At 42.7% G+C, this 16,862-nt stretch overlaps 1 protein-coding gene across 2 annotated transcripts in view; it reads left to right on the top strand.

Moving 5' to 3' along the window:
- The window catches only part of Nlrc4 (NLR family, CARD domain containing 4), a 34,218-nt gene extending 18,388 nt beyond the window's left edge, over positions 1-15,830 (top strand). The window contains exons 6-9 of one of the 2 annotated variants that reach the window (XM_013013513.1): positions 915-1,085; positions 3,779-3,871; positions 5,340-5,507; positions 15,259-15,830. In XM_013013513.1, the coding sequence (XP_012868967.1) occupies positions 915-1,085; positions 3,779-3,871; positions 5,340-5,507; positions 15,259-15,551 (725 nt within the window). In that variant the 3' untranslated portion in view covers positions 15,552-15,830. Of the gene's footprint in view, positions 1-914; positions 1,086-3,778; positions 3,872-5,339; positions 5,508-15,258 lie in introns of those variants that run through there. The other variant, XM_013013514.1, reaches the window with a different exon arrangement.
- The last annotated feature ends 1,032 nt before the right edge of the window (positions 15,831-16,862 follow it).

Here is a 16,862-nt window from a genome sequence, read left to right on the forward strand (position 1 = left end):
ATTTGCCCAGCTCACACAATTATTGAATAGTGAATCCAGAAATCAATGTGTCTACAAAGTCTTGCTCACACCTCTAAGTGTTATGTGCTCCCATAACAACAATGAGCATTTGCTCTGCGCCTGGCACCATACATTATCTGTGATTTCCTCACAGCTCAGTGATAGAACACTTGTCTAACATGTAGAAGGCTCTAGGTTTGATCCTCATCACATGTGCGTGTGTGCTAGTGTGTGTGTGCACATGTGCACACACATAAGGATAAACAGAGAGAGAGAGAGAGACTCCCAAGCAGTGCGCTTCTTTCCTATAGGTTACAGTAAAATCAAGATATAATGTTACACCTATTCAATCCTTAACTCTATATTAACTTTAGACCTAAAAATGAAGAATATTTTGGATGAGGCACTGGTAGAGCACCTGCTTAGCAAGCATAAGTTCATGACTTTAAATTCCAGGAGAGAGGGGGAGGGGAAGGAAGGAAGGAATTTATGATATTTTCAATAATATTGTTGATATAAGATAAATCTTTCTCCATGCTGCATTGGATGTGGTCTTCATTCTATTTCTCTCTCTCTTTTTTTTTTTGTTGGTCGTGGGGCTTGAACTCTGGGACTGGGCGCTGTCCCTCAGCTCTTTAGCTCAAAGCAAGCGCTCTACCACTTGAGCTACGGCGCCACTTCCATGTGGTCTTCATTCTAAAGCCATCAGGCTGACCCCTGATGCTTTGACTTCTGGAAGCCATAGCCATTTATACCAGGAACACTCCAAAAGGATATAGTCCCCTGCTCCTCCTCTGAAATCAGCCTCCACCTGCAGCTTGAGTAGTGAAAGTGACAGTGGTCCCAGCACATTTCATGATGACAAAGTTACAGTAAGAGTGAACCCAATGCATTTCTTTCCAATCTCCTTGCAGCAAAAGGTCTGGCATATCTGAAGAAGATGAGTTTATTTCATCTGACTCACTTGTGTGACATTGGAAAGGGAATGGAGTACATAGTAAAGTCTCTGTCAAGCGAGCCCTGTGACCTTCAGGAACTCCAGTTGGTCTCCTGCTGCCTCTCAGCAAATTCCATCAGAACTCTAGGTAACCACTGCCTCCCTTAACTGAAGGAGGATTCCACAGATGAGGAGATATGGTATATGAACACTGAACCTCTCAGAGGAGGAATCCAGGCACTGTGGCTCATACCTGTAACCAACCCTAGCACTGAAGAGGCTGAGATCTAAGGATTGCAGTTCCAGCCAGCCCATGTGGAAGGTCTGTGAGACATTTTTTGTGTGTGTCAGTCGTGGGGCCTGAACTCTGGGCCCGGGTGCTGTCCCTCAGCTCTTTAGCTCAAAGCTAGCGCTCTACCACTTGAGCCACAGCACCACTTCTGGCTTTTTCTGCTTATGTGGTGCTGAGGAATCGAACCCAGGGCCTTATGCATGCAAGGCAAGCGCTCTACCACTGAGCCACCTTCCCAGCCCTCCGCGAGACTCTTATCTTCAAGTAACTAGCAAAAAGTCAGAAGTAGAGCTGTGGTTCAAGTGGTAGAGTACCAGCCTTGAGTGAAAAACAGGCTCTGAATTCAAGCCCCAGTATTAGCATAGAAAAAAATGGAGTCACCCTTACTAAGTTGGACTATAAAATCACTAGATGTCTACAAGGATCAGAAAGGAAATATATTAACATATATTTACAGTTAAAGTCATAGTTGAATAAGGCAGGACAAATATAGGGAGCCTGCGAATTATGAACACATTCCTGCACTTCTCTACTTGACACTGGGAAAGGCAGGCTTAGAAATGAAACAGCACTTGTATAAACTCATAAAAACCTTGTTTAATGTTTTAAAAAGATTAATTTTTTTGTCAGTCATGGGGCTTGAAGTCTGGAGCTCAAAGCTAGTGCTCTACCACTTGAGTGACCATGCCATTTCCAGTTTTCTGCATAGCTTATTGGAGATCAGAGTCTCATGGATTTTCCTGCCCCATCTGGTTTTGAACAGCAATCCTCAGATTTCAGCCTTCTTAGTAGCTAGGATTACAGGTGTGAGCCACTGGCACCCAGCTAAAAAGGTATTTTTTAAAGATTAATCTTTATTATTTATTTATTTATTTGCTGGTTCTGGGGTTTGAACTCTGGGCTGGGTACTGTCCTTGAGCTTCTTTTACTCAAGATGAGTGTTCTATCACTTGAGCCACAGCACCACTTCCAGCTTTTTTTAGTAGTTTATTGGAGATAAGAATCTCATGGAGAGCCAGGCGCCAGCGGCTCACACCTGTAATCCTAGTTACTCAGGAGGCTGAGATATGAGGATCACGGTTCAAAGCCAGCCCCAGCAGGAAAGTCCTTGAAACTCTTATCCCCAATAAACCACCAGAAAACTGGAAGTGGCGCTGTAGCTCAAGTGGTAGAGCGTTAACCTTAAGCTGAAGAGCTGAGGGACAGGCCCAGAGCTCAATCCCATGACCAACAACAACAAAAAAGAATCTCATGGACTTTCCTGGCTGGGCTGATCTGAGATCCTCAGATTTCAGCCTCCTGAGTAGATACAGTTATGGGTGTGAGCCATCGGCATCTGGCCAGCTCTTTAATTTTTTTTTTCTTTTTTGGGTTGGGTTGTGGGGCTTGAACTCTGGGCCTGGGTGCTGTCCCTCAGCTCTTCAGCTCAAGGCTAGCGCTCTACCACTTGAGCCACAGCGCCATTTCCGTTTTTTTTTTTTTTTTTTTTTGCTTATGTGGTGCTCAGGAATCAAACCCAGGGCCTCAGGCATGCAAGGCAAGCACTCTACCACTGAGCCACCTTCTCAGCCCCAGCTCTTTAATTTCTTAAAAAATAATTCTAATTAGTCTCCATAGGAAAAACTGAAGCATAATATATGAAGCAAAGACAATAACTAAGCTTTTCTTAGCTGATGTGATAGCACTATTTGATCACCTATATGTTTTCTGTATTTTTATTTACATCTATGTATATCTAAATCTATCTACCAGCATCTACATCCCTATATATAATTTCTGTTTGGGGCAGTACTGGAGTTTGAACTGAGAGCCTTACACATGAGTAAAGGAGCACTCAACCAATTGAGCCATGCTCTGAGCCATTTTTCCATTTTTATTAAATGGTTGTGTCTTTGTCATTAACACGCATCCTTTAAAGAAAGTACAGAGGTGGTCATGCCTTTTATTTATTTTTATTTTTTCATTTTTATTTTGTGCCAGTCTTGGGGTGTGAACTTATAGCCCATGTGCTTCATTTTTCTCAGCTTCCTTTTTCACTCAAAGCTAGTGTTCTACCATTTGAGCCACAGCACTACTGCCAGCTTTTTCTGGGTAGTTCATTGGAGATAAGAGTCTCAGAGGGCTGGGAAGGTGGCTCAGTGGTAGAGCGCTTGCCTTGCATGCATGAAGCCCTGGGTTCGATTCCTCAGCACCACATAAGCAAAAAGAAAAAAGCTGGAAATGGCACTGTGGCCTTGAGCTGAAGAGCTGAGGGACAGCGCCAAGGCCCAGAGTTCAGGCCCCAGGACTGGACCAAAAAAAAAAAGAGTCTCAGAGACTTTCCTGCCCAGGCTGGCTTCTAACCACAATCCTCAGATCTCAGCCTCCTGAGAATACAGGTGTGAGCCACAGGCACCCAACTGGTCTTACTGTTTAAACAAAATCCATCAAGTCAGGCAATGATTTCTATTGCCATCAGCAAAAACAAGGACTTAGGATTATTTTAAGAACATTAAAATGCATACATAGTTACCTGAAAAATCTTTTCATCTTGGGTTACATTTTTCCAGCTCAGAATCTTCACAATTTGGTCAAACTGAGTGTTCTTGATTTATCTGGAAATTACCTGGAAAAGGATGGAAATGAAGCCCTACATGAACTGAGTAAGAATGGCGACTCAACCTAAACCCATGAATACATATACTCGGTAGTTAGGAAAGCACAGCCTGAGCCCTGAGGTCTCTTGTCCCTCTCTCTGTGTGCTTACTAGATTTACCCTCCTTAGGGAAATCAGCCCTCTCAAACTGCCCTTGTGGCACACAAGCACTCTGCCACTTAAACCACAGCGCCACTCCTGGCTTTCTGGTGGTTAATTGGAGATCAGAGTCTCATAGACTTTCCTGCCCAGGCTGGCATTGAACTGTGATCCTCAGATCTCAACCTCCTGAGTAGCTAGGATTATAGGCGTGAGCCACTGGTGCCCGGCTACAAGCTGGTTTCTTTTGGGTCACCAGTTGGTGTACCATCATTTACTGAGCATCTCTCCTGACTTCTTCCTTCAAGGAAGTTAGTGTCTGCTGTTTGAAGGTGAGTTTGCTTAAATAAATTATAATAAGATCCTTAAAGTTGTGTTACGGGGTTTATTATGATATTTATATACATGTATATATTTTGATTATAGCCCCCCCCACTTCAATTACTTTTTTTCTTTTCTTTTCTGGTTCTGGGGTTTGAAGTCTGGGCCTGGGAGCTGTCCCTGAGCTTCTTTTTTTTGCTCGAGGCCAGTGCTCTAACACTTGAGCCACAGCATCACTTCTGGCTTTTATGAGTAGTTTATTGAGATAAGAGTCTCATGGATTTTCCTGTCTGGGCTGGCTTCAAACTACAATCCTCAGATTTCAGCGTGAGCTACCGGTGGCTGGCCAATTACTCCTTTTATGCTTCCTTTTTTGTTGGTAATATTTTTAAGGTATGATAGTGGTACGTAATGATTTAAAAAAAAAAAGATCTTCCAGTCATGGTAGCTCAAGCCTATTATCCTAACTAGAACCAGAGAGGATGACAGAGGAGATTGCAATTTGAAGTCAGCCTAAGGGGAAGGGATAAAGAAAAAACTAGGGAAACTCCATCTCAGTCAAGGGTGAGCTCAGTGTCAAGTTCTTCTCATTCCAGTGACATGAAGAAGCATAAAGGAGGTGCAATCTAGGTCTGCCTGGGTATAAATGACACCCTATCTCACACCTACAAATAAAGGGATTGAGGCGTGGCTCAAGAGGTAGAATGTCTGCCTCGTCAGTGTGAAGTCTAGAGTCCACAGTCCAGTCCCACTAAAGTAAATACATGGGACACAGTTCTGAGATGGGTTAATTGCAGAATAATACAGGAGGAATCAAGTCAGGATTAAGCAGTTTTACTCGTTACTTACTGTTGGTTGAAAATCACGAACAGTTTCACTGTTCACAAAGTCTTCATGGTTTAAGTGTTTGAATATTTAAAAACAACAAACCCAAACAGATTCTCATCACAGATTGAGTAACTTGAAGAACCATTCAACATAAAGCTGCCCCTTCGCCCACAGCCTTCATCCTGTTTTAGATTCTCTGGTTCCTAACTGTCCCCTGTTTCCTCAAGTCAGCAGGCTGAGCCTCCTGGAAGAGCTAAGTGCCCTGATGCTGCCCTGGTGCGGGGCTGTGCACATCATCCTGACCAGCCTGCTGGAGCAGCTGGCTATGATCCCACAGCTCGTCAAGCTTGGGTTGAAGAACTGGAGACTCACAGATGTAGAGATTCGACATTTAGGTGGGTAAACACACAGAGCCAGAGAGGGTTAGCCCTAAAAAAATTATTAAATTGGCTTCTTCTTGTAAAAAAAAAAAACAGTGGCTTAAAAATTCATACATGTAAAGGAGTAAAATGATTTAAAATACTATCTTTCTTTCATGGTTTTAAGGATTTTACCTGCAAGCTATAAAGGTCAGCTATTCACACTATGACAATAGTTATTACATTAGTATTTGTTCTTCCCGGTTTCCACTGTGTGAACTTCACCAATACCCCTCCAGTCTCAGGAAATATTTGTGGGTATTGGGAGTAGTTAAAGGTATATGATGTTGTTTAATTAGAACCATAGAAAGTCTGTGTATGTGTGTGTGTGTGTGTGTGTGTGTGTGCGTGCCAGAGTCCCTGTGTGCTTGTGTGCCTGTTTTAGGGCTTGAACCCAGGGCCTGGGTGCAAGGCTGGCATTCAACCACAGCTCTACTTCTGGCTCTCTGCTGGTTAATTTCAAATAAGGGCCTCACAGACTTTCTTGCCCAGTCTGCTCCTGAGCAGTTAGAATTACAGACACAAGCTACCAATACCCAGCTTCCACAAAAACCTGCTAAGTAGAAGCCAGAGGACATATCAGTAAGTGAAGACTCCACCAAACTGTTCATGAAGAGTCTTCACGCTAGTCACAAGTTTCTTTCTAACAAAAATAAAACAAAAGTAAACGGTGAATAAAAAGTAAAAGGTGAATAAAATTATAGCACTTCCATAATTTCTCCTGAAGTATAAACTCATGTGTTTGTGGGTTCTTAAACCTTTATTTGAGCTTTGCTATAGAAAATATTGTTTTCTTGTTTGGGCGTTTTTTTTAAATTTTATTTTATTTTATTTGTGAACATACTGTACAGAGGGGTTACAATTACATGGGCAGGATAATGCGTACATTTCTTACCAAGCATTGCAGCCTCCTCCTTTGTTTACCCTTCACATCCCTTCCCAGCCTCCCCCCTCCCCCCAATCCCAATCCTTCTCCTTCCCCCTCCTCCCCCCCCCCCCCCCCCCCCCCAACCCAAACCTTCCCCCTCCCCCCCCTCCCCCCCCCCCCCCACCGACGTTGTAAAGCTCGTTTTGGACATGACAACTTGTCTTGAATCTGGGCCTGGGTGCTGTTCCTCAGCTCTTCAGCTCAAGGCTAATGCTCTACCACTTGAGCCACAGCGCCACTTCCGGCTTTTTTCTTTTTGCTTATGTGGTGCTGAGGAATCGAACCCAGGGCCTCATGCATGTGAGGTAAGCATTTTACCACTGAGCCTCTCTCTCTCTCTCTCTCTCCTCTCTCTCTCTGTCTCTGTCTCTGTCTGTCTGTCTCTCTCTCTTTTCTTTTTGGTGCCAATCCTGATGCTTGAACTCAGGGCTTTGGGTGCTGTCCCTGAGCTTTTTAGCTCAGAGCTATTATTGCTCTACCACTTGAGCCCCCAGCTCTACTTCCAGCTTTTAGGGTGCTTACTTCAAGTTAAGAAGCTCATAGACTTTCCTGCCTGGATTGGCTTTGAACCTAGATCCTCAGCCTTTTAAGTAGCAAGCTTACAGGTATGAGCCACTGCTGCCCCCTAAATATTGCTTACTTGCTTTCTTTTTTTTGGGGAGGGGTCCGTCGTGGGGCCTGAACTCTGGGCCTGGGCGCTGTCCCTCAGCTCTTCAACTCAAGGCTAGCGCTCTACCACTTGAGCCACAGTGCTACTTCTGGCTTTTTTCTTTTTGCTTATGTGGTGCTGAGGAATCGAACCCAGGGCCTCATGCATGCAAGGCAAGCGCTCTACCACTGAGCCACCTTCCCAGCCCCATATTGCTTTTTTATATATAAAATCATCCTAAAAAATGGAAAACTTATCTGTATGATCTCACAACTGTTTTACAATATACGGGCCAACCATTGTTCAAATAGAAAACCTCTCTCAAGGTTTCTGGCTCTGGTCTACAGTATCTCTCTTGGAGCAGACTGGGTTAGTGATGATATGCGTGATGGATGAGGCACAATATGTCTTGAGATGAGATAATGAATGCAGATTGGAAACAGGAGAGGGGAAACCTAAGGCAGCAGTGGAAAATGAAGAGAAGCAACGAGTCATGAGGCTGGGAGTGCGTAATGAAAAACAGGAGGAGACTCTTGGAGACACAGGGAATACTGTGAGCAATGAACCTTTTTTTCATCAAAGGTTTTAAACACCTCCTGGTCCTCATTAAAACCTGGCTTTCCCCCGCAGACCTCATTAATAGCCACTTTTCATTCTGATTTTCATGCCCCTTTGATTCCACAGGCAAGGTCAGCTTCTCCTTGGTTATTAACATCCTTCCAGTCCACTCTTTTTCTAACCTCATTAAAAATTCCCACTTTCATGGGACTTAGGATATGCGGCTGGGACACATTCTCTCTTTTTATTGCAGTGAACTATGCAACTTCACCACCTCTTTTTCATTCACTGAAGAAAACTTTGGCAAGTGTTTTCAGAGTTCCTAGCTCTCTAATTCCTCTCATCTTAGAAGACCTATTCCTCCTGTAAAACTAGGAAAGCAACACACTTGGGCTTTCCCACTTAACTCCCTTCTTTTGTCCATTCACTATAGGAACGTGAGCAGATGAGAATAATTCACTTACAATTAGCTGACTGATCTGTAAGACATTCAAGTCAGATACCTCACTGTCAACAAACAGTCTCCTATCCTCCTATTGTACCTCCTCTAATAACCCTAATCACTTGTTCTTTCGCTTCATTAGGATTTCCCTTCCACTACTTCCTATTTTTTCTCAGCCCCTGTCTTTGTTGACTTCTTTTCCCACATAGCTGATATTCTGTCCTCTATTCTGGCAAGAATTCTCAACAGCTGAAACTCTTGTGGCTCATGGTATCACAGGACAATTAGCAAAGGATATATGTGTTCTGTATAATAGTCAAATGAAGAATGTAATGAGAGATGATGTTTCTAATAAAAGAAAGATGAGAAGTGAGATGTGAAGTAGCAAATGAAATATAATGGATTGGGTGTATTTTCCTGGCAAAACTCCAAGCCTTCATCCCCCTTAATTTTATCCTTTAAAAAATCTGCACTCAAGCTACTAGAGGGTGGGGGTAATCACACCATTTGTCAGATAGATGCTAAATTCATACTAGCAAGTTTCAACAAAATGCTAAGAAAACTCTGTCATGCAGAAAAAGCATTAAGATAATTCTCATGATCTCAAATAGCTATGTTAAAAAAGGCTCAAATTTATCAAAATAATGTCTTAATTTAAGAAGCCAAAAAGAAGAGTAAACTACAAAAATCAACCTAAGAGAGTAAAATCAATGGAACAGAAAACAAGAATTAAAAAATTAACAAAGCTTAGTTCTTAAAAAAAAAAAGGTAATAAAATAGATGAGAGTAATGACAATTTTTTTTTGTTGGTCGTGGGGCTTGAATTCTGGACCTGGGCGCGATCCCTCAGCTCTTCAGGTCAAGGCTAGCATTCTACCACTTGAGCTACAGCGCTACTTCTGGTTTTCTGGTGGTTTATTGGAGATAAAGAGCTTCATGGTCTTTCTTGCCTGTGCTGGCTTTGAACGGTGATCCTTAGAACTCAGCCTCCTGAGTAGCTAGGATTACAGGTGTGAGCCACTGGTGCCCAGCTTAGTAGTGACAATTTTTATTAATCAAAATGGAGACAAAAGCTGGGCCTTGGTGATTCACACCTGTAATCCTAGCTATTCAAGAGGTTGATATCCAAGGATCGCAGTTCAGAGCCACCCTGGACAGGAAAATCTGTGAGACTCTTATCTCCAATTAACCACCAGAAAACCGGAAGTAGCACTGTGGCTCAAGTAGAAGAGCTCTTGCCTTGAGCAGAAGAATGCAGGGACAGCGCTCAGGCCCAGAGTTTAAGACACACAACTGACAAAAAAAAAGAGATATAGTCATGTGGTGCTTAATGTATATTTGATTGGATTAGATACCTAGAGACTTGGGAAACCACTATTTCTAGGTGTATCTTTGAGAATGTTCCTGGAAGAGATTAGTGTTTCTATCAGTGGACTGGATAAAAACACAAAAGAACTACAAGCTCCCAGACTAGAAGAGTAGTTACCTGCCAGTGTAGACCAAGGGTGTAGAACAAGGGAATACCGCTAGGAGATCTGAGTATTCATCCATATTCTTGTTCACAGACCAAGTAAGAGAGAAAGACAGGTGAGCCGGGGTGAACTAGCTGTTTTTAGAACTAGCTGAACACCTGTTTTTAGAACATTCTGGCTGTCTTACTATGCTTCCATATTCAACACTCTCTAATGACATTGCCCTTTTTTTTTTTTTTGTCGGTTGTGGGGCCTGAACTCTGGGCATGGGCGCTGCCCCTCAGCTCTTCAGCTCAAGGCTAGTGCTCTACCACTTGAGCCACAGCACCACTTCCACCTTTTTCAGCTTATGTGGTGCTGAGGAATCGAACCCAGGGCCTCATGCTTGCAAGGCAAGCACTCTACCACTGAGCCACCTTCCCAGCCCTTGTCCCATTCTTAAAGAAATGGAAAAACTTCGAAAAAATATATATTAGGTGAAGTAAGCCGGATGCAAAGAAACATAGGCTACATGGTTTCTCTCATTTGTAACGACTAGAATATGTCTAGGTTATCCTTAGGAGTGGATCACATAGCTCAATATCTATGTGCATATGACCATATAAAATGATACCTATTGAAATAAAAAAATTCAAACTTTATTTTCTTTAAGGTCAGCAAAGTGCTTTGGCATATCCTGGGCCTACATGCTATCATATTTTTATTTACTCACCTAGTACTGGAGCTTAAACTCATGGCTTTCTCAGCTGTACCCTACCACTTGAGTCACACCTTTACCCATCCTTTTTGCTGGCTACTTTAGAGATGGAGGCTCTTGGACAATTCTATCCAGACTGCCTTTGAACCTTGATCTTCCTTTTGAATAGCCAGAATTACAAGCATTAATTGCATTTTCTAAGAGCTCTTTCTTGTTCTCCAATTATACTTTTTGTTTTGTTTTGCTTTGCTTTTGTGCTGGTCCTGGGGCTTGAACTCAGGTCCTGGGCACTGTCGTTGAGTCACATCTCCATTTCAGGCTTTTTGATAGATAATTGGAGATAAGAGTCTCACAGATTTCCTGCCTGGACTGGCTTCAAATAGCAATTCTTAGATCTCAGGCCTCTGAGTAATTAGGATTACAGATGTGAGCTACCAATGCCTGGCACCTTTTTTTTTTTTTATAGTCATCTAATTTTTGTTGAGTGCAAGCAGTATCTTTTTATGGGCTTTAACTTCTAGTTCTGCTAGCTGGTGAAATGTGTTTTGCTAAATGAGAAGAAAAGAAGTTTCTCCTTGGGGAAGGAGCCTTAAATAGATACACTAATTGGCCACAAACATTTTGAGTTGATGCCATGCTGGGTAGCACGAGGAGAACAAGGGCAGAAAGGGCATGACTATAAGATATAAGAGTGGAAGAAAGCCACTTTACCTGGATAAAGAAGCCTGCTTTCCTTCCTTTCTTTCGTTCTGTCTTTTCTTTCTTTCTTTCTCTCTTTTCTTTTCTTTTTTTGTTGTTCGTCATGGGGCTTGAACTTGGCCTGGGCACTGTCCCTCAGCTCCTCACCTCAAGGCTAGCGCTCTACCGCTTGAGCCACAGTGCCACTTCCAGTTTTCTGGTGGTTTATTGGAGATAAGAGAGTCATGGACTTTCCTGGCCGGGCTGGCTTTGAATCATGATCCTCAGATCTCAGCCTGCTGAGTGGCTAGGAATATAGACCAGCGCCTGGCCAGAGGGCATTTTCTTTTCTTTTCCTTTCTTTCTTTCTTTCTTTTTTTTTCCAGTCCTGGAGCCTGAACTCAGGGCCTGGGCACTGTCCCTGAGATTCTTTTTTGCTCAAGGCAAGCGCTCTATCACTTAAGCCATAGCGCCACTTTCCGCCTTTTCTTTTTATGTGGCACTGAGGAATTGAACAAGGGCTTCATGCATGCTAGGTGAGCACTCTACCACTAAGCCACACTCCCAGCCTTCATTTTCTTTTTAAAGTGATATGTAAGTTACCCACATCATTGGTGCCTTTTATTTACTTCTCAAATATTTAGCCACATCTAACAGCAAAGGAGGCTGGCATATGAGTGGCCATATACTCAGACTGAACTTTGTAACTATGAAATAAGGAGAGAGATTTGGGGAACAATTAGCAATGTATCTTACTTTTCAAAGAAATGGAATCAGAGAAAGAAAAGCCTCGAGATGCCCCCAGTGGCACAAAGCACACATAGTTAAGATATGGCCAGGTGCCAGTGACTCACATCTATGATCCTAGCTAATCAGGAGGCTGAGATCTGAGGATCAAGGTTCAAAGCCACCCAGTCAGGAAAGTCCATGAGACTCTTATCTCCCAATAACCACCAGAAAACTGGAAGTGGACCTGTGGCTCAAAGTGGTAGAGCACTAGCCTTGAGCACAAAAGCTCAAGGACAATGCTCAGTCAGGCTCTGGTGGGTCTCCCTTGTTAACTCCTCATGAGGCTGATGATGGAGGTTCAAAGCCAGCATAGTTGGGAAAGTCTGTGAGACTCTTATCTCTAACCACTAGAAAACTGGAAGTTGTCCTGTGACTCAAAGATGGTAAAGGACTAGCTTGAGCAAAAGAGCTCAGGGACAATTCCCAGGCCCCACAACTTATAAAAACAAAACAAAACAACAACAAGACACTGTGCTCAGGCCCTAAGTTCAAGACCCATGATCACCAAAATAAACCCCAAAAAATAAAAGAGAGAGAGAGAGAGAAGGAGAGAGAGATGAACCACCCTCCTTATGTGGTTTGGCCCACTTTTGCCATTAACATCTTGGCTATGGTCAGGTAAGGTCCTTTATTTAGGTATTTATAAAGAAGAACCCAAGCAAATTTTAAACTCAAGACTTTATGAAGTTTATAAAGTCTGGCTGACTTTAACTGAAGATACTGGAGTAAACCTTGTATGTGACATCCTGTGCTCACAGTAGGCACTCACTCTACACAGGCCACACAGTGACATCTGACCTTGAATTCACAGACCTCCTCTCTTGGGAACAAGTGAACACGCTTCCTAAAGTGACCAAGAGTATAAAATGCCAGTGCAGTCCTCGGCTGACCTGTAATAGAGAGCTCACTCTCACGCTGGTCACATAAGAACGACCGCTCCTGCCTACATTCCTCATCACTGCAAGCAGACAGCCTTTACGTGCTAGCTCTGACATGGGCCACACTCTAGCTTCCTTTGTCTATCATGAAGAGACTTTAAATACTCTTTCCCAGGGAATCCCTCCTTAATTGAATTCCAAACTGAATTTTAGCAACTCATTTTGTAAGAGGAACATTATCTACATGTTACATCATGCACCTCTCAAGCGACTCAAGTTTAACATATAACAAATCTCCATGTTCAAAGCAGAGTGAGGTATGAGCTGAGATCAGCAGAGCCATATGGACTGTTAAGTCAGGCATACATTTCTTCTATAATTTGCATTGAAAGTCCAGAGCAGAAACATAAATTGAATTCCCTGCTCAGTGGGCCTGAGTGTCTTCTCTGCATGTATTTCAGAGAAAACTTAGTCACCAAAAGACAGAAGGCGGAAGTGAAGCTATGGCTCAAATGGTAGAGTGCTAGCTTTGAGCTGAAGAGTTCAGGGACAGTGCCCAGGCCCAGAGTTTAAGCCCCATGACCGATAAAAAAAAAGAAAGAAAGAAAAGGACAGAGGCTAACACTGTGTGCAATCTTATGAATTCAGTTCATACAGAGTATACACAGGCTGGATGCCAGTGGCTCACACCAGTAATCCTAGCGGGGATCTGAGGATCACAGTTCAAAGCCAGCCTGGGCAGGAAAGTCTGTGAGACTCTAATCCAATTAACCACCAAAATTTTTAAAAAGCCAAGCTGGGTGCTGTGTGCTCAAGCCTGTAATCCTAGCTACCCAGGAGGCTGAGATCTGAGGATTGTGGTTGAAAGCCAGCCCACGCAGGAAAGTCCCTGAGACTCTTTATCTCCAATTACCCACCAGAAAACTGGAAGTGGTGCTGTGGCTCAAGCGGTAGAGTGCTCACCTTGAGTTGAAGAGCTCAGGAACAGTGCCCAGGCCCAGAATTCAAGCCCCACAACCAGCAACAACAAAAACAACAAATTTTAAAAAGCCAGAAGTGGAGTTATGATTCAAATGGTAGAGCCCGGGGTTGGGAAGGTGGCTCAGTGGTAGAGCACTTGCCTTGCATGCATGAAGCCCTGGGTTCAATTCCTCAGCACCACATAAGCAAAACGAAAAAAGCCAGAAGTGGTGCTGTGGCTCAAGTGGTAGAGCGCTAGCCTTGAGCTGAAGAGCTGAGGGACAGTGCCAGGCCCAGAGTTCAGGCCCCATGACCGGACCCCCCAAAAAAAAACAAAAAAACAAATGGTAGAGCCCTATCCTTGAGCAAAGCAGCTCAGGAACAGTGCCCAGACCCTGAATACAAGCCCCAGGACCACTTGCCTCGAGCTGAAGAACTGAGAGACAGTGAGCAGGCCCAGAGTTCAAGCCCCACAACTGACCAAAAAAAAAAAAATTACTAAAACGTCCTGCTTTTTTTTTTTTTTTTTTGTGCATCAGAAGGACAAGATACTGACCTTCCCATGTAGGGGACACTTTAGGGTTCTCTGTTCTTCAAGGAATGGAGGACTTTCCTGAGGGGGCTGAGGAGGCATAAAAAAAATGAATGAACCAAAGAACTCACCCAACTATTCAGATACTGAAGAAGGCTCATTTACTCAAGGCTACCATTAGAAATATAATAGTTAAGCAGTATTTACTTCTCAAAAAAGATGATGCTAATATTGCCTAAGTTTGATGACTGGTTTTGCAAACAAGTCTTGAAGTTCTTTTTCAAGTTCTAAATATTTAAATATCTCACTCCTCCAGTTTATTTTTATTTTTAAATAAAATAAGAGTCTCACAGGGACTTTTCTGCCTGGGCTATCTTCAAACTGCAATCCTCATGTCTCAGCCTCCTGAGTAGCTGGAATTACAGGTGTGAACCACCTGTGCCCGGCTTTACATCTCAAGTTCTCTCTCTCTCTTTCTCCTCTCTCTGTCTTTCTGCCAGTCATGGGCCTGAACTCTGGGCCTGGGCACTGTCCCTCAGCTCTTCAGCTTAAGGCTAGCGCTCTACCACTTGAGCCACAATGCCACTTACGGCTTTTTCTGCTTATGTGGTGCTGAGGAATCGAACCCAGGGCTTCATGCATACAAGGCAAGCACTCTACCACTGAGCCACCTTTCCAGTCTGACACCTCAAGTTTTAAGCCACTTTTCACTTCCTGGAAGTTGGGGAAAGAGGAAAATATGCAATTCATTTTTGTTTGCTGTTTATCATTGTAAACAGTTATGCTTGTATTTTTGGAAATATAGTTTGCAAATTCAATGGGACATATTCACATTCTACCTATAGGGAATTCTAATTTCTCCTTGAAACACAAAATGGCCTAAACATAGTTATTTCAAAACAGAAAAAATAAGCCTGGTGTGGTGGTATACACTAAATTTCAGCACTCAGGAGGCCGAAGCAGAAGGATTGAGAATTTAAGGCCAACCTGTATCCCATAGCAAGACCCTGTCTCAGAAAAGTCTAAAAAGACTAAACAAAAAAAATCCTAAACAATGTGAAATTGTATGTGTAAATAAATAAACGATCTATTTTTCTTTTTTTAAAAGATATTCTTCTATTAACACATTTATTTCCTTACTTAGGTTCATTTTTTGAAAAAAACCCTCTGAGAAACTTCCAGCAATTGGATCTAGCAGGAAATTGTGTGAGCAGTGATGGATGGCTTGCCTTCATGGGTGTATTTGAAAACTTGAAGCAATTAGTGTTCTTTGACTTCAGTACTACAGGATTCTTACCTGATGCAGCATTAGTCAGAAAACTCGGTCATGCGATATCCAAGTTAACTTTCTTACAGGAAGCGAGGCTTATTGGGTGGCAATTTGATGATGATGATATCAGTGTTATTGAAGGTGCTTTTAAACTAGTAGTTGCTTAAAGGTCCTTTAAGTCAATGCATGCTGTAGGGGGAGATTTAAAAACCTTGAAAAATGAAAGCCAAAGAAGATGAGGATGAGCAAAGTTTCAGTGGATAACAAATGCAATTATTTTGTGTCTCATCTCTCCAAGTAGAATTCCTAGCTTAACTCTGTTCATCTTTATATTATCCTTGGCCCCCAGAATACTAGATTACAAAAATTTATATATTATATGCATATTTACTTAAAATAGCCCACTTGGCACGTGATAGACTCAATAAATATTTGCTGATTGTGAGGTAATCAAGCTACCACCAATTAATAGCTATTGAATAAAGAAACAAACCAAAATTAAAACTGGAGAGAAAAGTTTATGTATTGAATGTTAGCTCCCTCAGTCTTATTTGACAAAAATGGGAATGTAAAAAGCATTTACTCATCTTTAGAAGATAAACATTCTTTAGTCAAGCAATAAGTGGCATTTTCAAAGCAGCTCAACCATTCAGGCTTAAAATTCAGGTCTCCTCCTAGTAGCTGACATGTTCATTGTAATTCTGTCACTTCAGAAAGGAAAAACGTGTCCTGATTTTTTTTTTTGTCAGTCGTGGGGTTTGAACTCTAGGTCTGGGTGCTGTCCCTGAGCTCTTCAGCTCAAGGCTAGCGTTCTACCACTTGAGCCACAGTGCCACTTCCGGCCCTTTCTGTTTATGTGGTGCTAAGGAATTGAACCCAAAACCTCATGCATGCCACCTTCCCAGGCCCATATCCTGCTTTTTTGTACCCAACAAAGACAAATAATCTGGGGCTGGGAATGTGGTGTAGTGATAGAGTGATTGCCTCGCATTCATGAAGCCCAGGGTTCCATTCCTCAGAACCACATACACAGAAAAAACCAGAAGTGGAGCTGTGGCTCAAGTGGTAGAGTGCTGGCCTTGAGTAAAAAGCAGCTCAGGGACAGTGCCTAGGCCTAGAGTTTTAGCCCCAGGACTGGCCCAAAAAAAAAAAAATCTTTTAATCACTACCTCCCACATGATCTCTCCCCCAACACTTATGGGTGTGCATGCACACACAAATAAGAAAAATCTCATTCATGTACAGATTCAACTCAAGGCCAGTCTGAAAAAAACAACCAAAAACAAACAAATGGTGTTAGCCTGTGTGTGGTAAGCCTTTGATCCTCATGGCACCCAAATTAAGGGTGTGCATATTGGTATAGACAACACTAGCTTACAAGTTGAGAGAGTCACCGGAGATTCTGAGAACTGCATTTGCTTAGTAACTTGACATACATTCTGTAGATTGAGTTATAAAATTTTAGTGCTCCAACTTTT

Source organism: Dipodomys ordii, unplaced genomic scaffold (genome assembly GCF_000151885.1).
Source record: "Dipodomys ordii isolate 6190 unplaced genomic scaffold, Dord_2.0 Scaffold20, whole genome shotgun sequence".
Taxonomy (NCBI): Eukaryota; Metazoa; Chordata; class Mammalia; order Rodentia; family Heteromyidae; genus Dipodomys; species Dipodomys ordii.